Consider the following 27,343-nt stretch of genomic DNA (forward strand, 5'->3'; position numbering starts at 1 on the left):
TCAGGAGCTTTAAGTTATGCCCTGAAGGACACACAGAAGCAAAAAAAAAAGAAAAAAATATAAACTGTATTTTTGATTTTAAAATCATTAAAGCATTTTAGGTACAAAATGATTCACGGCATACGCCATACTGTATAATCATCATCTGAATCCATCTACTAAGAATGTGATATTCTATTAATTTCCCAAAGTGCTGATGAAGAATCCAAGTCCAATTCAAGTGAAAAGGAGAGTAACGGCTCAGATGAGGACGAAAGTTGACAAATAATCTGCAGTTTGTTCAATTCTTCTTCTACTCTGCCATTATTATAGCGTTTTCTGTAGAATTAATAAAAATGATTCAGGCAATTTCACTGAAGCCGAATACCATAGTGATATATAGAATATATTACATTTATGCAAATTAAATTTTATGTGTACGTATTTATCTCACTGCATTGATTTTTTGGAATAGAACTCGAGCCTATTATTACAATATTAGCACATTTGTATTTACTCATGTAGCAGGACTAAAAGTGTAATTTGTTTCCTTTTTGTAGATATTCCTTAAAGGGATATTATAATTTCAGAAAATAAAGGCTTTTCTGTGTATAATATAGTTATTAAATATCCTTTCTGCATTTTTTTTTAAAGCGTTTTACAGCTCCTAATGCAGGTTTAGATCTGAAGACCTATCCACATCATCAGTTTGTGATCTGTGGGGATCTACTTTTTGGACTTCCTTACCCTTCGTTCACATCTGCGTTCGGTATTCTGTTCTGGGAGTCCGCATGGGAATCCCTCGAACAATACTGAACGCAACTGCAAGCAGTGTGCCAGTGAAAGCACACGTACCCCATAGACTATAATGGGGTCCGTGTGTTTGCGACGCAGCGCCCACTCAAATCATGCGGACTGGAAAGTAGATTGTGAACTACTTTTCTGTCCACATGATCCCTGTGGAGATCTGGCGGCAAGCACACGGACCCCATTATAGTCTATGGGGTCCGTGTGCTTTTACTGGCACACCATTTGCAATTGCGTTCGGTATTCCGTTCGGGGGGGGGGGGGGGTTCCTCATGCGGACTCCCCCATATGGAATATCAATGCAGATGTTAACGAGGCCTTAGATTGGATACTGATAACTTACCTTGCAGAAAGGTGATCAGAATTAAACATGTATTATGGACTGGAGTACCGCAGTTTTTTGGCAGTGGATTGAGGCGGAATCCCCCTCAAAATCTGCCTGCCAAAACTGCTCCTATTGACTTCAATGGGAGCTGCTCGCTTCCTTCTTCGCTAGCTGGTGGTAGAAAAAAAAAAAGGAGACATGCCGTATCTTGCTGCTAGACTCCCCCCCCCCCATTAGACCCATTCATTCAGGCCTAATCCGGAGCGGAATACCGCGACGGGTTGCCGGTGCACTGCAACCATCCATTTTCTGCCATGTGAACATACCCTAAAAATGCCTCCCATTCATTTCAATGGGGGTCTATCTACTGCTTGTACTGTTCTCTTGAATAGGTCTGAATGGGATGGGTTGCTGCAACACAGACACTGATCTCTCTCTCTCTCTCTCTCTCTCTCTCTCTCTCTCTCTCTATATATATCCAGCAATTGTCAAATGGATGAGACATTGCAGCCCTTTCATTGTGCTGATTGGTGGGGTCACACCAATGAAGAATTGATGGTCAGTCTTGTCTTTACCCTTCAATTTATAATAAGGCAAATATATTGTGATGCAACAAACGTCAATAGTCATATACAAATACACAGATTACAGAGCTAAGTGTAAGGAATAAGTTTATTACCAACTGCTTTCTGTGCAATTCACCCAATATTACAATTAATAATAATAAATAATAATTCTGAATCAGGGACTTATTGGTTAATAAATACAATTTTTTTTAATGATCTGTGTTAATATAAAATACAGATAATTGAGATTTTATTTCCTTTTTGCTGAATATTTGACTTTGAAGATCGGCCCCATCGCAAGTCTTTAAAGGAACACTAAACCCAGAACTGATAGCTAAAAGGGTACATAAGAAATGTAGTTGACTTCACTTTCTGTCAGTCTGAGGCACTTTCTGCATGATCCTGACGCACACAATCTTAGAGAAATCCTACAAAGGTTTGTAAAGGTGTCCATTGGTCATCTGTGCCATCTTTGCACAGAGAACAGAACAGGGCTTAGAGAAACTTTTCCAAATCCTGCTCTTTACATCATTGAATAGGTGCTGAGCAACTCATTCTGGTACAGTTTGATTTTTTTTCTCTAGCCCCCACCATTCCTTAGCAATCAATGCTGCTTCTTTTGGTGTCTGACATGCTATTTAGACTCTGTACTGTGAGGAGGGCAGTGTCAGGCAGGAGCAGACAAGGGGTGTGATTCTGAGCCCTTACACTTGCTGCCTCTGAGCGGAGCTCTGAATCACACTCCAATTTCCTTGTAATGCTAGACACCGCCCACCTGAGACTAAATAGCATATCAGGCGCCAAAACTAATAGCATTGATTGGTTGGGAAATGGGGGGGGGGGGGGAATCCAACTGCTCTGGAATCAGTGGAATGGCACAGGTTAGCAGATCCTAAGACCTGGAGGTGGATTTCCTTATATACATCTGTTCTAACATGAGACAAAAAAAGAACCAGGGTAAAGAAAGACTAAAGGGGTTTTCTGGGACTTTTTGTGGATCCTAATGATAGGCCATCAATTTTTAATAGGTGAGTAATGATCCTGTTCACTTCTATGAGATAAGGCTATAATTACAAGTGCGACAGTCTCTTCAAAGAGCTGATCAGCAGGGTCCTGGGCTAACCCCCTTTCCGTGTTGAGTAGGGTTTTCAATCGACACATTCCAATTGATACTGAACCCACTTTCACAAAACTATACAAACTGCTCAGTTTCCCCTGCGGCATGTTAAATATAACATGCCGCCAGGACACAGCAGGCCAGACATATAATGGGCACAATCTTCTGCTCAGTATTTTTAAACCAGGAATAGAATCTACAGACAAAGTATGATCAGATTTGTTCCACTTCGGTGTTTTGGACCCACTTCTGGTTTTGTGTTACAAATACTGAGGCAAAGTACAAAGCGAAAAACTGTCATGTGAACATAGCCTAATCTTTCTATTTCAATCTATCTCCAATCATAGAAATGGTAGAAACAGAATATCCTGCTGGACACTCCTGGAATATGCAGATGAATGATGTTAATGGCTGTGTCATTGCCGTCATATGGCTGCATTAAAATCAATTCATATGAATGGGGCTATTCACATGACTGACTTTTTGACAGGCCATTGCAGTATAAGGGAGGATCTATTTTACCTGTTTTCAAGGATACTTCAAAAGACTTAAAACCGTGAAAGCGTGTGCCCCATGGATACAAAATGGCCATGAAAAATGACCCTTTGTCATAGCCGTTTTGCACCTTGGTCATCTACAGGGAGTTTTGGGTTTTCTGTAAGGAGCAAGTGATAATTGTTGATGAATTCCACAAATCAGCCATGTACTAGTGCTTTCCCCTCAAGGTGCGGTCCAGCTCCAGTAGCTGACGAAGAAATCCACGGTTAGGGATAATTCCTCTTCGGTCCTTCACCGTGTTGATAGCTTCAACCAAAGTCTTATGATGATAAATCATGAGATAGGCAAGGACCAGCGTTGCCGATCTGCTCACCCCCACAGCACAATGGACCAAAATTTGACCTAAAAGAGGAAAGAAAACTAGTGACAATTTGTAATTTTCTTGGCAAGCAAATACAATATTGCTTGTAATATCTATATTAATAAGTTACTATGAATTTCATATGCAACTAAACTTTTGGCCAGAATAAAAAAAAAACAAAAAACAAACAAACAAAAAAAAAACAAGAGCGCAAGAACCCCTCCAAACATGGGCATGCACAGCATCAGGACATTAGTTTCCTCATTTTCACCCCAAACAGTTGTCTGCAGTTAAATATCTGGTCTAGTTATGTCTCAAGACTTGCTTAAAGGGTCGATCATTGGCTTCCAACAGATGGCGCTAGAGACACAACTTACTTTGAAAAAAAAACTAATTGACATTACAAAATCGTTTCTGATAAGTAGTATGGTAGCCATTCTTGTTTCCACAGGGGTTGCCACTGATCTGTCAATAATCTCTCTTCCTCAGTGTCTTACCTCTTCCTCTCAGGGCCTGGTGAATAAAATCTGCTGCTGGATAGAAATGTACACTCATGTCAAATGTGGGGGAGTCTTGGGCATCTATCCCCATGTACAAAACATTCATTCCTTTGTAGTTGTCTGCTCCTCCTCTTAAGCGACTGTGCGAAGCATTCAGGATGTGAGTGATTCCCATCCGATAGAGCTGACCATTATTCGCCGCTATCTCCCTGGACTCGGAAAAAGAGAAAACTAGTTATAGGGTTTCACCCGCAGCTTACAATGTACTAACATAATAATAACTTATGTAGTTACCACTAGGTCTGCTTGTAGTGGTGGTATTTTAGATGGGATCTCATCTGCAGCCAGCAATTGGTTGGCTTGACTGCTTAGGCAAGGTTCACCACAGCGGAAAACAAAGAGAAATTCCTCTTCATTTTCTGCCGCCACATGTGGATGGAATGCCGATGCCTCTGCAATTTTCTCCACTGATTAGGCCTGGACAGATGGGCCTAATCGGCAAAGACTCCCAAGCCGGATTCTATGGCAAGATCGCTGTTTTTTTTTTCCACGTCCTGCTGCAATTTCTGTCTCCCATTGAAAACAATGGGAGGCGGATTTAGTGCAGAATCTTCCACGGATTCAGGGGCAGAGTCCACCACCTAATCTGCAGAAAATTCCTACATGTAATTGTACTCTTTAGGCTGCTACTCCTCTGTAATAAAACGTATGCAGTATGTTGGGATAAAGACTTGTCCTTCAAATCCCTATACAGTATGTTCGGTTTACTTCAATATTACTTACTGATCTCCCAAGTAGAGCCCTGGCCACACCTCATCCGCATGGTTCCGTATAGATTTCCCAGTATATAGGATCTTTTCCAGTTCGTACACACTTAAAGGACCGCCTCGTTGTAATGGTTCCCTAACCAACGAGCTGCGATAAAAATATCTGGAAGTCATGATGGTCTCTGTAATGTGAATAGAAAGTGTTAAAATGAAACAGATTTGTAGAAAATCCACAAGCACACAACTAGTTACACAGGCCTTCAAATAGTCATAATTAGAGATGAGCGAGTAGTGTTCGATCGAGTAGGTGTTCAATCGAATACTACGGTATTCGAAATACTCGTACTCGATCGAAGACTACTAGCTGTTCGAAGTTTAATGTTCGATGCAGAACAGCGTTGAATGGCAGAATGCTATACATTGCCAATCAACGCTGGTTCTTCTCTTACCTTTAGAAACCTTCCATGCAGTGTTCCCGCGGCGTCTTCCGGCTGGAATTCACTCTGCCTAGGCATCCGGCCTAGGCAGAGCCGACTGCGCATGCGCGGGCATGCTCTCGCATGCGTAGTCGGCTCTGCTCAGGTGTCGGACCGGGCAGAGCTGACCGCGCATGTGCAGTCGGCTCTGCCTAGGCCCCGATGCCTAGGCAGAGTGAATTCCAGCCGGAAGACCGGGGCGCTGCGCCGGGAGAAGACTTCAAGGGGAATCCAGCCCGACCGTCACTCGTGGACTTGGTAAGTATAATTTGATCGAATTTTGCGTACCCCTGAAACGACCATTTCTCCCCATAGACTATAATGGGGTTCGAAATCCGTTCGAACAGCCGAACAGTGTGCGGCTGTTCGAATCGGATTTCGAACCTCGGACATTTTAGTGTTCGCTCATCTCTAGTAATAATAATACAAAAAATATAAATTATATATTATATATATATATTCTACTAATATTATAAAGTTTGTGCGTTTGGATGTTTGTTCCTCAATCACGCAAAAACGGCTGAACGGATTGGCATGAAATTTGTCACATACATAGATAGGAACCCAAATTAAAACATATGCTACTTTTTATCCCAGTAAATGACATCACTATATGACCACAGTGAAGGAATTAGGTTCACACTACACTAAAGGACCTGTGATGACATCATCACAGGTCCTTGAGCCATTCTCAGATAGGATCATGCTAGGCAGTGGGTGGAGCTATATAGGATGAAGCTGGACAGTGTGAAAGCTGAAGAAAATGGAGTCTCATAGAAGATCAGGAGACTACAGAACATGCAGGCTGTGTGAGGGCAAGAGGACTATATCGGGTGTAGAATTTCAGTGAGTACTGCAGGGAATGTGTTGTTCTGCCTCTGATAGGGGAGGGGGAGAACACAGAAGCTGCTCACACAGTCATATAACCAAACCCCTGTAATCACAATTGCCCAATGTAGCAGAGTTTAGGCAGCGCTGTAGCACACCTCTATAGGCTCTCCATATGCAAACATGTACATACAGCTGGGTATCCTATGCATATGCATCGATGTAGCAGAGCCGAGACGTGGGAGCAGGCTGATCGAACTGTGGCAAATTTCTGCAACATCCGTTCAGCTGTTTCCAACACAGAAGCTGCTCAGACACTGACATAAGAACACCCCTCTAATCCAAATGGCCAGATATAGCAGAGCTTAGGCAGTGCTGTAGCACACCTGAGTAAGCTCTGCATATGCAGAAATGTACATACAACTGAGTATGCTGCACATATGCAGCAATGTAGCAGAGCCGAGACGCGGGAGCAGGTGGATCATCCACAACAGCAATTGGCTAAATACAAGCGGCCCAGCGCCAACACCAACCCACAGACGAAGTCGCGGGCAGATGTTAGTACGTATATATATATATATATATATATATATATATATACACATACACACACACACACACACACACACACACACGTTTACATCTTTGTGTTAATGAATCCGTTAAGGCTTAGCTCACACTTGACAGTCAGACAGCTGAATTTTTGGCAAGGAAATTCAGGAGCATGGTTCCTGGCATCTTAAATTTACAAATTTAAAATTCATTTGCAAAGAAAAAACAAATTGTGAGAGCTGTAACATTTTGACATTCATTTACATTGCTTGCAATATTATATGGCAATTGGGGAACATAAATTATTGTGTATTCGCAGTCTTATTCATACATTTTTTATACGAATTATGAAGGAACAGCACAAAAAAACAATTTAAGATAAGATGCTTTGACTATTTTATAGCAAATTTAAGTACTCCTTTAGGCTAAGGTCCCACGGGCCGGAAACGCAGCGCTAAAGCTCTGCAGGGACAACTGCGGCGGAAACACATTGCGGTTCTTAACACAGCACTTTGAACAGAAAGTTCACAGAGTTTTCCTCTGCGGACTGTTACAATTGTATCTATGGTAAAACCGCCGGTGTTTCTGTAGATATAATTGACATGCCGTACCGGTTTTGGAAATCGCAGCGTGTCCACGCTGCGGTTTTTACTGCAAAGTGGGCATGGGATTCGCATGAATCCCATCCACTTTGTAAGTACTGTAAAACACCACAATTTTTCCCGTGAAATTTTCCGCCATGGGCACATTGCGGTGTTTCCAGCCCATGGGGCCCCAGCCTAAAGGTGTTTTCCAGGGAGTAACAAGTATTCTACTGAATGGAGCAGTGTGTTGAGTCTGTGGGGTGTCAATGACATCAGACTTGAGGCAGTTGCAAGGGAGACTGAGGAACCAAAATTCCAGCCTCTACCGCAACCCTCTACTTGCACCTCAGGGTGCAAGGAATGCACTGGTAGCCTTTATTACTCCTATGATAACCTCTAAGGCTGATCCTATACGGTGCAGAAAATTAGAGTTTTGGTTACGGTTTTATGATCCAAAGCCAAGAGTCACTTCGAATAGAATAGGAAATATAATGGAATCACTTACAGGTATACTGCTCCCTTCTTTGGCTCAAAATACTGCAGCAACGTGTGGCCTCAGCCACAAGCTGACATGTCAGGACAGCTGACCGATCCTTATAACAATTATACATGGATAAAGGTGTGTCCCACTAGATGGGCAAAGTCTATGTTTGATGTCCACCCCTCCTACCACATGCAATGTATACTGCCGGACCCAGTTCTGCGATAGGGTTCTGCATATTAAGTTTGCGACCCTGCTCTTTTTTTCCCCCTCCATGATCCTGTATAAAGCCTGGTCCTAGTTAAATATGCATGGCACGTGATTCCCATCGCTTTGGTAAGTGGTTTACATCTTAGTCCAGTAATAAGGCTGGCACATAATTGTATCCAGGGCAGGCGATTAGCCTTAACTCTGTGATAAATTTTTATTAACTTCACAATTTGAACAGGTAGATGAAGATTTTGGAGCCGAGCGTCTCCTTGATAAAATTACTGTTCCAGTAATATTGTAATAATAAGTTGCATATTAAAATGATTTCAGCCCATTCCTACTTTTAATGACTTTTTTAATTGTATTTGCATATTCTAATATTTGCAAAGTCATTAAATACTTATTATTTCTCTGCATGACTAATCAGGATAGTATTTTGTGCCAAAAAAGAATTTCACCCATGTTTACCAAGTGGTGTTATTCACCTCATTCTCTTCCACTTTAATAGCCTGTAATTATAGGGAATAGTTACATTTTTTTGTGGATCTCTGCATTGTGCCATTCTTCTGTTATTTCTCCTATATTGTGCCGTCCTTCTGTTATTCCTCCTGGACCATGTGTCTTATGGCACTGTCCAGTCAGTATTGACTATGTGATATTGTATAGGGACATCAGGTTTCATAACTTCATGCGGGTGTCTAGGGTACCATTACTGGTATATCTACAGTAATAAGGAGGTGCTGTTGATATTTTGCTACTCCTACAGGCCTAGAATATGAAGGAGGTATGGGAAGTCCATGTAATGGGCCATTCCACCCAACAGGGCAGAGAAACACATTTATAACTAGTTCACCTATGTATAACTGACTATATTACTATGTAGCACTGCCTTCTAGTAACTGGTTATACTATAGGTGAGGAAATTCCAACAGAGATGGCACTCTGGTGGGAATGTGCCCGCATGTCGCCTTCTTTTAGTTCTGTGTGCTCAGGATGCAGATAAGTTGAATACAATGGTGAAGTAGCAATGCTTCAATTGTCTGCACCAGAGATGAGAGACAAAGCAGTGTAGAGCTCCAAGGGAATGGGGGGTGGGGAGGTATTAATTTTTAAGTGTCTGGGGTCCACTGAGCAACATTACTAAATTTCAGGGGACCACTGAGCAACATTATTAAGTATCTGGAGCATTATAATGTGTGGGGGACACTAAGGGAGCATTATACAGTGTCAGGCCTCTGGGGAGTGTAACTTCGGGATCTTGGAGGCTGATTACCAGGCAAGTAAGACACGTGGAAGACTGTCTGCAAGTTCACAAAGTCCAAAGACAAATGGCTTCCAGCAGCATAAGGCAACATAATAACACGGCTTAATTCAGCCAAGTGGCAAAAGAGTCCAGCAACATAGAACAGTCTTTGTGACAAAAACAGTCCCACAGGCTCACCAGGTTAGCAGGTTGCCTCCACTTTTAGCCTCCATACAGTCAGAGTGTTTGTAGCTCAGAGCCACCACCAGAAGGAGGAAGGAGAGCAAGAAACGCCCTCCAATCTGGACAGTGTTAGGGTGCATTCACAAAATGGTGCTAGCAGAAAAAGGAACCCATTGGAGTCAATGGGAGGCTTTTCTTTCAGAACTGAATCTGAGGCAGATTCCACGCCAAATTCAGCACCATTTTCCTCCGTGTGAATGCACCCTAAGGGTAAGTTCATACGAGGTTTTTTGGTCAGGACTTTGAGGCCGTATTCACCTCAAAATCCTGACCAAAAAGATGAAATCAAAGGGAGCCGGCCCGGTCTTTTTTCTGGGAACCCTTTGTTCCGGCTCCTGGAAAAAAGAACGGACATGCTCATTCACTCCCTCCTCCCAACTAGGCCCATTCATTGGGTCTAATCTGGAGCGGAGTGCGCGACTGGATGCCGGTGCACTGCACTGCCTTTCAGTCGCAGCTACCCGTATTTTTGACCGGAACCTGAGGCGGCTAAATTAGCCCGTGTGAACCTGGCCTTAAGGTTTCACTTAGGCTCTAACCAAACCCAGGACTAGAGCTTTGAGCCCAGGTCTATAACCACACCCAAAACCTAGATATGGATTTCAGGCCATTACATAGTGTAGAGGAGCCATCTTAATGGGAGATATCTGCCCTCCACACCTTTCCCTCTGCCTGCCTACAGGAGCCATATGCTGTGTGTTGAGTTAATGGGGACCTGATAATATGTTGGGGCCATTATGAGTATGGTGATGGTAAAACATGAATTTTTGTGTACGCTAGGTGGGGATGGGTAGGAACAATAGGATGGTATAATTTTAAGAATGCTTTCACATACTACAGTTCAAACAATTCAGATTTGATGAAGTTTTTCTAAATTTTACAAGTACACACTGCAACTAAATTTTAAAAATGTGCGAAAAATCACATCAAAACTGAAATCACCAAATAAAAAGGTGAGGCTTGGAGGACTTTTCCGTCCCGCAATTTCTGACATGTCTGTGCCGAAGACTCCAAATGGAGACTCTGGCACAGATGAACATAGTCTTAGTTGTATTGCCTTGATGTTCCCAACTCGACAGTATTGTCTTGATTTTTATTTCCCATGTTGCAAGGCTCTATAAAGCATTGGCCTTTGATTCACAGGTAAGCTACCTTTAGGTGGCAGTAAAGAGACCGTTCTCTTTGTAGAAGAGCTTTTCTGCCTAGGAATTGCAAAGAATTGGAAGCTGTGGGAGTTTATCAGAAAATTAAGGGTTCTTATATCACGTCGAGGTTTTGCATAGATTAAATTGAGGGTCTATTCTTTTTTTATTTCGTTTTTCCTTGTTAAACTCTGGCAGACAATTATGCTTGCCTGTTAATTTATATAACACCAAAATACAATAAACTTGTCATATCTAGAAGCCAACTCAGCAAATTGGTCTGTTTTGTGCTGAAAACGCTGCCTTACTTCCTATAACCAGGGGAACAATTGAGTGTGTTTATGTAATAAAAGCTTTCTATACATTTCTCAGCAAAGTACAGCGAGCAAAGGTTGTTTATACGCTGAAAAATGACATCTGCGTTTATTCCCGGCCCTCTGTTGTGCTGAATCCCTAATTGTACGGTGCGAGCATCACAGCCAGGGGCCCGGGTGCTCATGTGTCTGCAGTGAATCCACAGAGGCTGCTATAATACTAAGGCTCGGCACTGCTGCGTCTGTGAAATCTGGTACATTGTATATTACGTTTGCATTGTGATTTTCTATAATACGTGACAAATATTTATACAACTTCATTTATGGGTTACAATAATTTATAAAGGGTCTATGATGGGCATTTTATTTATAAAAAGAAAAAAAAAAAAAAATCAATAACCCTCATTTTTTCCCCCTAAGTATTGCTTTAAAATGTAGAATTTTTCTTTATTTATTATGCTTACTTGTATAGCACCATCATAATTCCGCAGCGCTATACAGACATTGACAGTCACTGCCCCATATAGGGCTCACAATCTACATTCCCTATCAGTATGTCTTTGTAGAATGGGAGGAAACCCCCGCAAACATGGGGAGAGCATGCAAACTCCTTGCAGATGTTGCCTTAGGGTGCGGCGTGTACGGCTCGGCATGAGCAGAGCTAGCCGTATACGCCGGCACTTCCCATTCACTTCAATGGGACTGCTTGCAGTGAAAAAAGCAGCCCATTCATTTCTATGGGGAGCGCTCGTATGCCGGCTCCCATAGAAATGAATGGAGCTGCTTTATACGCCACTTATTCTGAACGTGTTTTACGTTCAGAATAAGCTTCAGGAAACGTAGTGTGAATGCACCCTTAGGTAGGATTCAAACCCAGGACTCCAGCGCTACAAGGCTGCAGTGCTAACCAGTGAGCCATGGTTCATACGATATTATAGCTTTTATATCTTAACCTGCAAACTTGGCAACCATTAATAATAAACCCTGTGCCACTCTGCGTTAACCCCTTCCCGCCGATGGCATTTTTTGATTTTTGTTTTTCGTTTTTGACTCCCCTCCTTTTAAACCCCATAACTTTTTTTTTTATTTCTCCGCTCCCAGAGCCATATGAGGTCTTAATCTTTGCGGGACAAATTTTTCTTCATGATGCCACTATTAATTATTCTGTATAATGTACTGGGAAGCTGAAAAAAAAAAAATTCAGAATGGGGTGAATTTGAAGAAGACTTACGGACTTCGGTTTTACGGCGATCACTCAGATTGGGCCTCAGCAGTGACCCTGGGTGAGTGATGCCAGAAGAGTGCCAGGTGCTGCGAGGAGGCCTAAAAGAGGTAACTGAAGGTGAGTATAATGGTAAGTTCACACAAGGTTTTTTGGATCGGAATCGGTCCAATCCAAAAGCCAGCTCACTGCAAATGAAAGCTGGCATCCAGCTGCACACTTCGGTCAGGATTAGACTCAATGAATGGGCCTAGTTGGGAGGAAGGGGTGTCTTCAGGCCGAATCGTGAGGCAAAACAGCCTGAAGAACGAGCACCTCGCTTCTTCTTCCGGGAGCCGGCTCCAGGAAAAAGCTCCTGAGCAGCTTCCATTGAGCTCAATGGGAGCAGTCTTTTTGGTCAGGATTTTGAAGCGAATATGGCCTCAAAATCCTGATCAGAAACTGTGTTTATATATTGATATATTTCAGTCATAGGCCCCAACTTGGGCAACAAAGTGCTGTCTGGTCTCACACCAATGAAGTGACATTGGCATATTCTGGCACCTGTACAAGGGCCACGATTCCGAGTGGATCAAGTTAGACTGTTGGGCTATTTTTTCATTAGATTCAGGTCATATGTTGCGGAAAAACCGCAGGAAAAAAAAACATAGCAATATGAATGTGATTTCATTAATCTCATCCATACATTATAGAAAAAAAGAGCTGCGGAAATATTTGCAATATATCCTCAAATAAAAGTGGATCATGTATAAGTATAGAGAATAGCCAGGCTGCATTTACCCAGTACCCTCATAGGAGTTAGAGGGATCCCTAAGAAGCACCACTATATAAAGCATACAATGGGGGAAAGTCTACTCTCTACTGTGTTACTGTATATAAGCCACATTCACTGGGGTCCTGAATATATAGTCAAATGAAAATGGACAATATATAATAACTTGGTGCTATACGCTGGCATAAAACGGATACCCTCCAAGATGGAGAAGGAAGAGGTCTTGGAAAACCCTTCTGCAAATAGATCTGGTAAAACCTCTGTATGAATGTTTTATTACTACTTCTTATTCCTTTCTTCTCTCATTGGAGCAGCTACCACGGCTCATATATTTCTACTCCTTCTGGTCTTGCTGTCTGAGAACAATGTATGAAAACTAAGGAAATGGTCACAACAATATAGATTAATAACGAAGTGTTTGGCTTTTCTTACCTGCAGTATTGGAGCAGGGAGTGTCTACCCTGACTATTTTAGAGGCAAGTCTGCAGCAACTCCAGTGTTTTATAGAGAAAGCTGCATAGGGTTATGGGAAGTGTCTATGGTAGAAAAGGAATCAATTAGACAGCAAAGTGGGTTGGTGTTGGGTTTTCCCCCTTTGATGTAACTGTAGGATAGTGAAAATCTGTGGGACTGCAGCAGCATAAAATGTAAGGCTTTTGTTGTATAGAGTATGGATATTTTCTGATATATTAATTTTTATTTTTGTTAAAATTGTACTTCTTAAAATAAATTTGTTTACATCAATCAAGATCTGATTGTCATTTTATAAAAAACAAAACAAAAACAAAACCAAAAAACCCATCAATTTGTGAATCACTGTCTAGGTGAGTTCTAGTCAGCGATCCATGTTCAGAGTAAGGGCTCGTTCACACGTGGACAAAGGGGCGGATTTTGACAGCGAATTTCGCTTCAAAATTCTCCCCTTTACAATGGTGGTCTATGTAGACCGCCGGGCTTCTTTTTTCCGCTAGCGGCGGGCTGCTGCTAGCGGACAAAAGAAGCGACATGTCCTTTCTTCAGGCGGAACCCGCGGCGCGCTGGGCCGTGGCTTCCGCCTAGCGGCAGCATCCTTCTATGTCGGCTCATTCATTTGAGCCGACATAGGAGGGGAAAGCCGCGACCGCGATGGTCGCGGCAGGCGGGTTTTGACCAGAGAGAGACGCAGCTCGACCCCCCAACGTGTGAACTAACCCTAAGTGAAAGGGAAGTGCCACTGCTATGAGTAGGAGAGGAACACCACTGAAACCTCCACTAAGCAAAGCAACTATGTCAGTGTGTCTCCAAGGTTGACTCTAGAATGGAGTGATTTGAATCAGGTGTGTCGTGGATCCAGTAGGTGGCGCTGCCTTGGCACTGGGAGTGCTAGGGTAAGTTCACATGGGGTTTTTGGTTATGGTTTTGAGGCCGTAATCGCCTCAAAACCCTGACCAAAAAGACGGCTCCCATTGAAATCAATGGGAGCTGCTCAGGAGCTTTTTCCAGGAGCCGTTTCTTCTGGGTCACGGAAAAAAGAAGCGAGGTACTCATTCTTCAGGCCGTTTTGCCTTGCGATTCGGCCTGAAGACACACCCTCCTCCGGACTAGGTCCATTCATTGGGCCTAATCCGGAGCGGAGTGCGCGGCTGGATGCCGGTGCAGTGCACCAGCTTTCAGTCGCGGCAACCCGTCTTTTGGACCGGAACCTGAGGTGGCCTCCGCTTCAGGTTCCGGTCTAAAAAACTCCAGAGGCTGCCTCAGGTTCCAGTCCAAAAGACGAGTAGCTGCGACTGAAAGCCAGTGCACTGCGCTGTCATCCAGCCACGCACTCCACTCCAGATTAGGCCCAATGAATGGGCCTACTCCGGATGAGGGTGTGATTTTAGGCCGAATCATGAGGCGAAACAGCCTGAAGAATGAGCACCTCGCTGCTTTTTCCAGGAGCCGGAACAAACGGCTCCCAGAAAAAAGAACTGACTAGTTCCCATTGATTTCAATGGCAGCCATCTTTTTTATCAGGATTTCGAGGCAGATACTGCCTCAAAATTCTGACCAAGAAAACCTGTGTGAACTTACCCTGAGGCCTGAAAAAATGCCATTCATTTCAGTTGGTGTCACTAGCAGTTTTTTTCTCTTTTCCTCTTTTCCTCAGCTTGCAGAAAAAAAAAAGCGACATGACCTATCTTCAGGCATACTCTGCCTGGAAAAACCCTTTGAAGTCAATGGGAGGTGGAAAAAACACAACGTGGTTTTTAGGTGTGTTTTTTGCTGCAGTTTTTGCATAAAAACGCTAGCGTGTTTTTAAAGAGAAGTTTTCAGGTCCATACAGTACGCTGGAGCAAAAAACCCTAAAAAAGCCCCCGAAACGTATCATGTAAAAAAACCACGTCAAAAAAACAATTCCTAAACCCTGAGGCTAAGGCTCCAGTTTGCGGAAATGCAGCTTTTTTAGTTGCGACTTTTTGAGCCAAAGTCAGAAGTGGATTGAGTAGAAGAGAGAAGTGTGAGAGCTTTCTGTATACTGTATTGCTCATTCCTTTTGAAGCCATTCTGGACTTTGGCTCAAAAAACTGAACAAAGCCCTTAGCCTGAAGCAGATTTTTTCAGTTTGCAAAAACTCTGTGTGACCATACGCTTAGCTGTTGGTCTTGTAGGCTCTACCTGCCAGCCCATAACAGCTAACACACCCGGAGCCTTTGTATTTTCTTACATTTTTCTTACCCTCCTTCATTTTTGCACTGGTCTAATAACCTGAACTATCATTATACCTGAAGCCCAGATTGGTCCCCATAGTATGGACTCAAAATATCCCTTATTCAGAGGACCTGTCATTACTCCTAACTAGAGATGAGCGAACACCTGGCACGGCGACCGGCAAAGTGTATGTGCCAGGTGCTTCCATTCATTTCTATGGGAGCGTGCTGTTCGGAACGGCTGATCCGAACAGTGTTCGCCCATCTCTACTCCTAACATGTTTTTCAGTAAATACTTGTATTCCTCATAATATACCTATTTCGGGAACATCGCTTCTTAGAACTATGCATGATACATTTCCTCTATTATTCCTCCCAGAAATATCTTAATAAATTGCTAAGTGCATGTTACCATTCCCCTTGTACATTTCAGCACTGATTGGACAGGGTCAGACCATGTAAGGACACCCAACTGGTAACGCCCTCTTGTCAGCTTATTCATGAAGTTTTATGAGTAGCAGACAAATGGCTCAACAAAAAGTTCATTTTTGGCACCCTCACGAGTTAGCTATTTGGAAAGGCCATGATAGTTGGACATCACTACACAACAACACGCTCATTATATGGCTTCCCAGCGAGCTGCTGAGATGCCGGAACAATCACGAGCACAGCGCGAGGAATGAGTTCAGCGACAGGCCAGCTTGACAGGTGTCGAAACGCCAGAGCAGGCGGATCATTAACTCCAACAGCACGCTCATTATATGGCGTACCAGCGAGCTGCTGAGATGCCGGAACAATCACAGGCACAGTGCGAGGAACAAGTTCAGCAGCAAGACAGCTTAAGAGCTGCTGAAACGCCGGAGCAGGCAAACCATCAACGGCAGCAATTTGCTAAATATAGGCAGATCATCGATGTCAACAACCCGCAGACGAAGTCGCAGGCAGAGGCTAGTAAATATATAATGCATAGACTGTCAGTGATCAAAGAAAATCAAAGGGAGATCAATGCAGTTTATCCAGCTCTTGTGTATTGAAGGTGACATGTGCGCCCCCTTGGCTGCGACCCCTGATACTGGCCTAATAGACAGCAGGGAAGAATATACAGTATATATTTTTTTAGGTGGAAGTAGGCCCCCCCTCTACTAGGCCCTATTACTGCCTGTGTCATGTGTGTTGCACATATGATATGTTGTCCGTGCACTGAACAAGAGGCGCGATCTGAAATAAAATAAACCCAACAAACTAATGTAATAAGTTTTAGAAAACATTATAATCCCCAGTAATTTTACAATTAAGCTTTAATGATACAATTTCTATGTCTCCGTCCCCTAAAATACCGCCGTAGGTCAGTAGAGAGCAGGCGCTGGCGTATATTTTGGTTTCCCATGCAGCAATCTCATAGAAGTCTGTAAACAGTTGTTTTGTAACCACTAATTTTCCATTTGTTTTCCTAATTATGTTCCCTATTGCGAGACGTGATCTCGATGACAATGCATTTCACTGAAAAGAAAGATACTTAAAAGCTCACTTATCTGTATCACACAGGCGCGCTAATCTTCCTGGTAACAGGTGCTCTCCCAAATAATAAGAGAGTGACACACAGGGATGGCAACCAGCCACCGAGTGGGTTTAATTATAGCCGGAGCAGACCCAGACGGAGCACAACTGCAGGCCAATCTATCCTTCCCATCCCACTGCTATTCCTCACCACATCGTATCTCTCTATTAGCTCCGTGCTCTTATTGTGCACTGAACGTCCTAAGGGTCCTGCTCATTAAAACAATACTCTACAAATATAATGTCTATTTCTTATCACCGCCTTTTGCATTGTGACTTAAGGCTGGATTTTCTTTATCCACTTGGCCACCAGCGTTCCACAGAATAAGACAGAAGCTTAAATGTAACGTAACCCTCTGTGGAATTGGTATTCTGGCTCTCGTAGGCCAAGGGATTTCAAGGCAGTAGGGTGCACAAAGACAAAATGCTGGCCCATTCTTTAGCATGAAGGAATAGCTTCAAGAACTGGTATGGATTTTTACATGGATGTTAACTACGTTGCGATAAGCATAGGCGCATAACCTATACCGGTTGTGTTGCCTTATTGGCCTATGACCTATGTTTATCAGGGTACCCCCAAGTAATGGGCATATACAGGTTGCAGACGGCAGATTCTCTTATATTGAAAGCAGTAGGTAGACCAGAATGGATTAAAATAATCCCATAAAGAACATATACAGACATTATATAGTTTTCCAGGACTATGATATCGGTTATCTGTCCTTAGGATAGGTTATCATTATCAGATTGCTGGAATTCTGAATTCTGGCACCAGTGCGGAGCAGCGGATTGAGGAGTCAAACAGTGATATCATTGACCCGAAGAAAGAAAATAATGTTTGCTTAAGCAACCTGGTCTTCTCAATCAGCTGATCAGTAGTGGTGCCGTGTTCTTTGGTCACATGGCCATGTTGCATATCAGTTGCAATACCAAGCACCATGACTGTAAAATGTATAGCACTGTGCCGGTATGCAGTAAAGAGGCCAAAATGGTCATCCGAACACTACAGTTTCTTCAAGTAGCTGATCGGAGGTGGTGTCAGGTGTCAGATCCACACCGATGACCCAGATAAATCATCAACATTTAAAACTGGCCAACCCCTTTAAGGCGGGTTCACATCTGTGCCCGGTCTCTGCTTTCAGGTTTCCATCTTCTGCCAACAGGAGACGGAAACCCGGCAGACAGTGTCGTTTTGTGGTCTGTGCAGTGAAACCGTTTTTTTCTAACCAGACACAAAGTCTTGCATGTCTGACTTTGTGTCCGGTTAAAAAAAAAAACGGTTTCGTCGTGGAGACCAGAAGACGCTCACGAGCGGACACTTTCCAAACCCATTCATTTGAAAAGTGACTGCTGGTTTCCATCTCCTGTCCAGTTTCTTGGGCAGAAGACGGAAACCTGAAAGCGGAGACCGGGCGCAGATGTGAACCCGCCCTTTATCTTATAAATCTATTCAAGTAGAAGTCAAACCAGGGTTCAATAATATTAAAGAGAAATCCAGTTGGCATAAGGAGGAGTTCATGTCCACAGCCAAGAGAGCAGAAAAGGACAATTACAGACATTGGTTATCAACTACCCAACCCGTGTTCTCCGCTCACTCAATGACCTAACACTTACATCCTCTATTACCAGAACCTCCCACGCTCGTATACAAGACTTCTCCTGAGCTGCACCACTTCTCTGGAATGCTCTACCCCGGACAATCAGATTAACTCCCAATTTCTACAGCTTCAAACGCAAACTAAAGACACATCTTTTCAGACAGGCCTATCACAATGTCTAACATAAACCCTTAACCCTCCTCTGTCCCCGCTCCCACATTTTCCCAGATGATATGATGCCATCTCAGGCTAACTTTATATGTCTAAGCTCCATCCACATGTTAAAGGACACGACTGTTGATGGCTCATAAAGTTTTATGTCTGTGTAATGACAGTCACCTCTATTACAGAAGTGTCTGACCTCTGTATAAGCAATGCCGCCCCTGCTACCTCTTGTGTCACCCCCTCTACCTCATAGATTGTAAGCTCTTGCGAGCAGGGCCCTCAGTCCCAGTGTGTGAAATGACTTTCTTTGTAATGTATCTGTCTGTATTTGAACCCTACAAATTGTACAGTGCTGCGGAATATGGTGGAGGTATATAAATAAAATGTATTATTATTATTATTATTATTATTATCAATTTCATTAAATATTTTTTCTGTTGAAGATTTTTTTTATGTATACCTGCACCCTCAACTACTAACCGGTGACCCTCTACCAGTGTTAGCCGTGTCCCCTTGACTAGTGACCCAATAAACTGCAGCTCATAATTCCTCTAGTTATGGTCTCTGTCAGCACAAGTCAATGTTGGAAGATACTTTTCCCATGACGGAAGAGGAGAGTGATTGATCTACCCTGACTGGGATACTAATGGCCTTGTAGGACAGGCGCCTGCTTTACCAGGAGTCTAGGAGGCTTCTACTTTTTGATAGACTCCCTTGACTGTGACTGAGAGATACAAACATAACTGGTAAATGAAATAAAACCACCCCTGCCATGTCTTTTAGACATCTACAATGTAGCTTCCGTGTACAGAACCAGTAACGTGATGGGCCTCATTGACTTGTTGAGTTCTGACTAAGCCGTCCATCAAAAACAGATCCTTACTGAGTAATAATAACCTCATGTGCTCAGAAACCTCTTGTTCCTCTGCCAAGTACCTGGGACCATACGATTTAGTGATAAATACTCCTGTCACTGCCAATGCTGAAGTATGGTGATCTAGCATTGGTCCTCTTTGGGCTACATCCACCATCTTTAAGTAGTGGCCTAAGCATATTTAGGTGCATGTTGCGGAAATGGTGATTTTTTGTTGCAGATATTATGGAGTGGCTATAAATGAATGGGAAATGTATAAGAAGTTCTTACACTTTTCCCTTCTACTCAATCCACTCTTGGTTTTGGTTTAAAAAACTGCAAAAAAAATCTGCAACAAAAAGCTATATTTCAACGTGGGGCCTTAGCCTTAAAATGCTTCTGTACTAATATTTGATGATAGCACACAGTTAGGATAGGGGATGGGTACAAGAATGAACGGGTACTCGGTATTTCAGCTCACCCCTATGCAAGTACAGCTAAGGCCTCGTTCACATCTGCGTTGGTATTCCATCTAGGGGAGTCGGCATGAGGACTCCCCGAACGGAATACCGAATGCAACTGCAAGCGATGTGCCAGAGAAAGCACACGGATCCCCATAGACTATAATGGGGTCCGTGTGCTTGCCGCCAGATCTCCGCAAGTATCATGTACTTATCAATCTACTTTCCTGCCCGCATTATAGTCTATGGGGTCCGTTTGATTGCGCTTGCAGTTGCGTTTAGTATTCCGTTTGGGTGGTCATGCGGACTCCCCCGGATGGAATACCAACGCAGAGGTAAACAAAGGGTAAGCTGCATCTGAGCTGCAGTACCAGAAACAGCACACAGATTATGGTGGCGCTATGCTTGTTAAAACTGCAGAGCTTATGGAAAGCACATATACTGCAGTTTTAACAAGTTCCTATTTCCTATGAAAGTTGAGGGTCCCAGCAATTGGATTTGCGCCTATCACATATTGAGGGCATGTCTTAATCTCTATTCATGCCATGTTTTTAAAATAACCAGTTAGCTGTAATAAAGTATAAAATAGCAATAGACTTACTGTCATTGCTGCCAGCATGGAATCTGACGGTATCTTTGATATGCATGATCCCCGTCTGCTGATTGACAGTTTTCTCCATATTACTGTGAATAGGGAGAAATCTGTCAATCAGCAGCTTGAGGGTGCTATGGCATTGGGGGTTATGCATTTAAAGGGGTTGATCCACCAATGCCAATATATCCTGTATCCACAGGTCCTAGCAGTCATGAGAACTGAGGCCTGAAATTTCCCCTGAATGTTCTTTGTGAAAGGAGTGCCACTGTACATAGGTTGCCACTTCTTTAGCCACTTCTATAGGACTGCCAGGAAGGCATCTGCAGTAGTCACATATACGTGAATGGATTGGTGGCCTTGCATGCACATCACTGCTATATTCACAAAGGTTACTCAGGGTAAATTACGTCCCCCATCCTCCTGACCCATGGTGGTTCCAGCAGTCAGAGACCTAGCTGTCAGATTCTTATCCTCTTAGGGCCCATGCACACAATATAACGTGGCGCTCATTCTGACACGTAAACTCATGTCAGAGTGAGCGCTTCAAAACAGAATCCCATTGACTTCAATGGGTTCCGTCTTATGTGTGCTACACATTGAATTCAGTGGGAGGATTTTTATCCCATTGATTTCAATGTGTTACACGCGTTAAACGGGACCCATTGAAGTCAATGGGATTCTGTTTTGAAGCGCTCACTCTGACATGAGTTTACGTGTCAGAATGAGCGCCACGTTACATCGTGTGCACGGGCTCTTATACTGTGGACAGGGGATAAATGTCTAAACAGTGGTTACTCTATTATTACATAGGTTTTAGTCCCTGGCTGCACGCTGGAAAGATTCAGATAGAATTTCTCAAAAACTGCAGCCTATTACCATATGATACTGCCATACTCAGTAGGGGAATTTATTAAGGCTGTTGTTTCCTATGTCATTCTTAATCAATTCCACCTCTGGTGTGAGATGCCCCAAAATTATTAAGAGTTTCTGGTCTCTTAATAATGTAGGTCTCAGCGGGAGGTTTTATGTGCCAGAAATTAAATCTATGCTAATATGGTGGCATGAGTAATAATAAGTTTGTCTGGCTGAGGCGTATCCACCATGTACTGCCTTGGTCTCTGTCCCAGTCCGTCCACTTTTTGAAAAAGCATTGAGCAGGGTGCAGATGTGGCGCATCTTTGACGCAAAAGGGCCATGAACCAAAGATGCTCCAAATCTTCCCCCAACCTGTGCCAGAAAACTGGATTAGGCTATGTTCATATCTGTGCTGGACTCTCCTCCGGGGGAACTCGAACAATGGAGACCTGGACCGCTAAAAGAGCAGGTACACACAGACGCTAGTGGACCCAATGAACTACAGTCCTATGAAAAAGTTTGGGCACCCCTATTAATCTTAATCATTTTTAGTTCTAAATATTTTGGTGTTTATAACAGCCATTTCAGTTTGATATATCTAATAACTGATGGACACAGTAATATTTCAGGATTGAAATGAGGTTTATTGTACTAACAGAAAATGTGCAATATGCATTAAACCAAAATTTGACCGGTGCAAAAGTATGGGCACCTCAACAGAAAAGTGACATTAATATTTAGTAGATCCTCCTTTTGCAAAGATAACAGCCTCTAGTCGCTTCCTGTAGCTTTTAATCAGTTCCTGGATCCTGGATAAAGGTATTTTGGACAAACAATTCAAGTTCAGTTAAGTTAGATGGTCGCCGAGCATGGACAGCCCGCTTCAAATCATCCCACAGATGTTCAATGATATTCAGGTCTGGGGACTGGGATGGCCATTCCAGAACATTGTAATTGTTCCTCTGCATGAATGCCTGAGGATTTGGAGCGGTGTTTTGGATCATTGTCTTGCTGAAATATCCATCCCCGGCGTAACTTCAACTTCGTCACTGATTCTTGAACATTATTCTCAAGAATCTGCTGATACTGAGTGGAATCCATGCGACTCTCAACTTTAACAAGGTTCCCGATGCCGGCATTGGCCACACAGCCCCAAAGCATGATGGAACCTCCACCAAATTTTACAGTGGGTAGCATGTGTTTTTCTTGGAATGCTGTTTCTTTTTGAACGCCATGCATAACGCCTTTTTTTTTATAACCAAACAACTCAATTTTTGTTTCCAAAATGAAGCTGCCTTGTCCAAATGTGCTTTTTCATACCTCAGGCAACTCTATTTGTGGCGTACGTGCAGAAATGGCTTCTTTCTCATCACTCTCCCATACAGCTTCTATTTGTGCAAAGTGCGCTGTATAGTTGACCGATGCACAGTGACACCATCTGCAGCAAGATGATGCTGCAGCTCTTTGGAGGTGGTCTGTGGATTGTCCTTGACTGTTCTCACCATTCTTCTTCTCTGCCTTTCTGATATTTTTCCTGGCCTGCCACTTCTGGGCTTAACAAGAACTGTCCCTGTGGTCTTCCATTTCCTTACTATGTTCCTCACAGTGGAAACTGACAGGTTAAATCTCTGAGACAGCTTTTTGTATCCTTCCCCTGAACAACTATGTTGAACAATCTTTGTTTTCAGATCATTTGAGAGTTGTTTTGAGTAGCCCATGATGCCACTCTTCAGAGGAGATTCAAATAGGAGATCAACTTGCAATTGGCCACCTTAAATACCTTTTCTTATGATTGGATACATCTGGCTATGAAGTTCAAAGCTCACTGAGGTTACAAAACCAATTTTGTGCTTCAGTAAGTCAGTAAAAAGTAGTTAGGGGAATTCAAATCAATAAAATGATAAGGGTGCCCATACTTTTGCACCGGTCAAATTTTGGTTTAATGCATATTGCACATTTTCTGTTAGTACAATAAACCTCATTTCAATCCTGAAATATTACTGTGTCCATCAGTTATTAGATATATCAAACTGAAATGGCTGTTGCAAACACCAAAATATTTAGAACAAAAAATGATTAAGATTAATAGGGGTGCCCAAACTTTTTCATAGGACTGTATAATGGGATCTGCCTGGTGTCCACCATCTTCAGCATGAAAGTGCAGGACTTTTCTCTCCTCTGAATTTTTGGCGGTTTCTGCGATGGAGTTTCCAATGCAGACTCTACTACAGGTGTGAACCCAGCCTTGGGCTAAGGTCCGACCTTTTTTTAGCCAAAGCCAGGAGTGCGTTGAGCTAAGGGAGAAGTATAAGGCCGGGTTCAGACGGGGTTTTTTGGACCGGATTTTGACGTGGAATCCGCCTTCCATTGCATTCAATAGGTTCCTTTTTCCGTGAGCGGTTTGTTGCCGCTAGCGGAAAAAAGAAGCAACATGTCCTTTCTTCAGTTGGAGAATCAGCCACGGATGCCTGTGGCGCAACACTCCCTGCTGACTAGGCCTATTCATTTGGGCCTAATCCGGAGTGAAATGCTGTGACTGTATGCACTGCACCGGCATCCAGTCACGGCTAGCCTCCGCCTCAAACTCCGGTCCAAAAAACCCTTGTGTGAACCCAGCTTTAGAGCTTCCTATATATTTCTCATACCCTCTACTGCCTCTACTGGGTTTGGCAGCAAAATCTACAACATAATAAGTCACTTTTCTGCAACATGGGGCTTCAGCCTTAGGCCTCATTCACATCAGCGTTTGTATTCCGTCCAGGGAAGTTCACATGAGGACCCCCCCCAAATGGAATACCGAACGCAACTGCAAGTGGTGTGCCAGAGAAAGCACACAGACCCCATAGACTATAATGGGGTCCGTGTGCTTGCCGTCACATCTCCGCAGGGATCATACGGGCAGGAAAGTAGTTCACAATCTTTCCTGCCCGCATGATTCGTGCGGGTAGCACACAGCAAGCACACGGAACCCATTATAGTGTATGGGGTCCGTGTGCTTTCACTGCACAGTGCTTGCAGTTGTGGTCGGTATTCCTTTTGGGGGGTTCCATGCGGACTCCCCTGGATGGAATACCAACGCAGATGTGAACCAAGCATTAAATAGGTTAGTAAATTCCCCCCCCATCTGTTTGCCCTTAGGGTGTGTATATTTTTCAATCTAAGGAGAGGACACTTTTCGGGGAGAATGGTGGCCTATGGATATGTTTAGTTATGGGACCCTGCTGTGTGAATATACCACTACTAACCCTTTAACTAAAAGTAATGCTAAAGAACAAAGCAATGACTCAAATGCATATTAAAATGTATCCAGATTGTTAAAGCAAACAGGATTTTATGGTCAGAGCATAAAAACTGTGGCTTAATATGTTATTTAACTCTTTAACGTTGCATTGTCTTTACATTGTTAGACTTCATAGCAAATCAACTACGTAAAACCACCATTATTAGTTGCGCCAAGTAACAAACTCAGATCTTCTACTTGTGATAAACTCAGAGCTACTACATCTACAGTATGTGTGCTTAGAATTGCCTGTCCATTCTCCTCTAGCCAGATAATAAAGCAGAGATAGCGAGCACTTACCTTTTGGTAGTGAAGGCTAACAGTGTGTACGGGTGCGTGGGGTTAACATGTAGCCTGTTTTTGTGTGCCTTAATTATAATCCCTCTCCCGCCACCCTGCTCGGCTGCACTTAGATACCGCTCGGTAAACATCTATTTTAAGCCATGACAAGTGCAGAGCTGGGAAGGGAGCGAGCGAGGGAGACAGCCAGACATGACTATATAATGATATTTAAAAATGTTTGCATTATTGCGACACATTTCGTCTCCCGCATTCATTTCCATCAACGTTGGTGTATTTTGTTAGCAATGTGCAAATTATGTGTAAATTATGTCTCTTCATTGTGCGCGCCTCAGACAGTCCAGTGAATGGACGGTGGCACGAATAAACCCGCATTTACATGATGCATTGGAAAAAAAAGGGAAAATAGTCAGTCATTTGCTGCATTATATTTCCTTACCCTTTTCTTCTCGATGCCAGTTTTGTTTTCATGTGAAAAGAAAATGCCCACCTGTCTAATGTGCAGCTGGTATGAGAAAAGAGAGATAAATAAGCCTCAGCCATCATCTTAGCTGTCTGCGAGTTAATAACGCGGGGGAGGAAATCGGCTTTATTTGTAGGGAGAAATAAAAGGAACATTTAGGAAAACTTATCAGAGTTAAAAAAGACGCTGAGCCGTAGCTGCACTGCCTTATACCGTTAGACGAGTCTTATTATTGGACCCAAAAATGAGGTCAACCCGTTGGACCTTGTCTGTACGATGCAATGGCATCTGAGACACTCACTTTTATCTAGCAAGGGCCGAGGGTTTGCCGTTTTTGCAAACTGTGGTTGTTGTAGTGGTCCTGGGGGTCTTCTGACTGACATTGGTGACTCTATGGCTGTTATTCTTATAGGACTATTGTGGCTGTCATGATGAGGGCACTGTAATTCTCCCTTTTGTGGGGTTCCTGTAGCTGTCACTGTGTTTGGGTTCCGTCACTGTAACTTTTATGAAGGTCTGGTGGTGGTGATCGCCATGAGGGCAATATGGTGGGCACTATTATGGGTTCCTGTGGCTCTCTGTGGCAGTTCTGTTGCTGTCAATGTTATGGGGACTATGTGGTTGTCACTGTTATGAAGGCCCAATGGATTTCACTGTTAAAGGACACTGTGGTGGTCAATTTGGTGGGGTTTTTAAGGTCCTGTAATGGCCACTTTTATGGAAACTGGTGGTCAATGTAATCCTGTGATGCCATTTATGGAAGTAAATAGCTGTTCCTGGTATTAGGGTACAATGGTGATCACTTGTATGGGGTGACTGTGGCTGTCACTACAAAGAGGGGCCTGTGACAGTGAATGTTGTCCATGAGGGTAACATAACAGTCACTTTAATGGGGCTCTGGCAGTGTTCAGTCTGAGAAAAATAGACTATATAAAGACCATATTTTCTATATAGAAAAACAGCTTTATACAGTTGACCTTACAGTTTTTCCATTGGGACCCAGGGGCTGTAAAGGGAACCTGTCGGGTCAATTTTGGCCACTAACCACCAACAGATCCTTATAGACTTGGGGTTTAATGTCCCAAATCACCCTGTTATAAATCCAAAATAAATCTTTCTACTTACCAAGAAATGAGTCTGACGAGACTCTTTGGACTCCTCTCTGGTGGTCCCGCGCTTGTACCGCTTTCAAGGAAATCAAGGACAACCCCAGTTTCACTGTGCAACTGATGCCAAGGTGACTTCAGTGAAGAAATACTCCAGTGCGGGGAGCACAACGGCAGGGTGAGTATTAAGATTTTTTATTTTGATTGCAGGCTCGGATGGCTTTATAACATGGCAATTTGGGACACTAAGCTCGTGTACTTGGAGGAGGCATGGGGGACTATCAGGGGGACCCAGTGTTCGGACCCTTAGGGACTTGATGATGTAGATAAGGGATATGTATTTTATTTTAGATTTACCACTAGATATTTCATTATAATATATGGCATGTGAAATACACACAGCACCAGGCTTAGACTAACCCACGGGAAGGCAGGAAAAAAAACCCAGTGGGTC

At 43.2% G+C, this 27,343-nt stretch overlaps 1 protein-coding gene across 1 annotated transcript; it reads right to left on the reverse strand.

The window, feature by feature from the left end:
• Positions 1-1,765: 1,765 nt before the first annotated feature.
• Positions 1,766-25,433, reverse strand: DUSP26 (dual specificity phosphatase 26). The gene is made up of 4 exons (XM_075276155.1): positions 25,321-25,433; positions 4,937-5,102; positions 4,151-4,362; positions 1,766-3,694 (listed from the first exon to the last, which is right to left on the reverse strand). The coding sequence occupies exons 2-4, from the start codon at positions 5,092-5,094 to the stop codon at positions 3,501-3,503; spliced, it is 564 nt and encodes a 187-aa protein (XP_075132256.1). The 5' UTR covers positions 5,095-5,102; positions 25,321-25,433; the 3' UTR covers positions 1,766-3,500.
• Positions 25,434-27,343: the final 1,910 nt, after the last annotated feature.

Source organism: Leptodactylus fuscus, chromosome 5 (assembly GCF_031893055.1).
Source record: "Leptodactylus fuscus isolate aLepFus1 chromosome 5, aLepFus1.hap2, whole genome shotgun sequence".
NCBI classification, from domain to species: Eukaryota; Metazoa; Chordata; class Amphibia; order Anura; family Leptodactylidae; genus Leptodactylus; species Leptodactylus fuscus.

Coding starts and splice junctions, on each gene's coding strand:
- DUSP26 (XM_075276155.1), bottom strand. CDS start 5,094: ATGACTTCCAGATATTTTTATCGCAGCTCGTTGGTTAGGGAACCATTA. Junction 4,363..4,936: donor GGGCTCTACTTGGGAGATCA/GTAAGTAATATT, acceptor TTCCGAGTCCAG/GGAGATAGCGGCGAATAATG. Junction 3,695..4,150: donor CCAGGCCCTGAGAGGAAGAG/GTAAGACACTGA, acceptor TTCCTCTTTTAG/GTCAAATTTTGGTCCATTGT.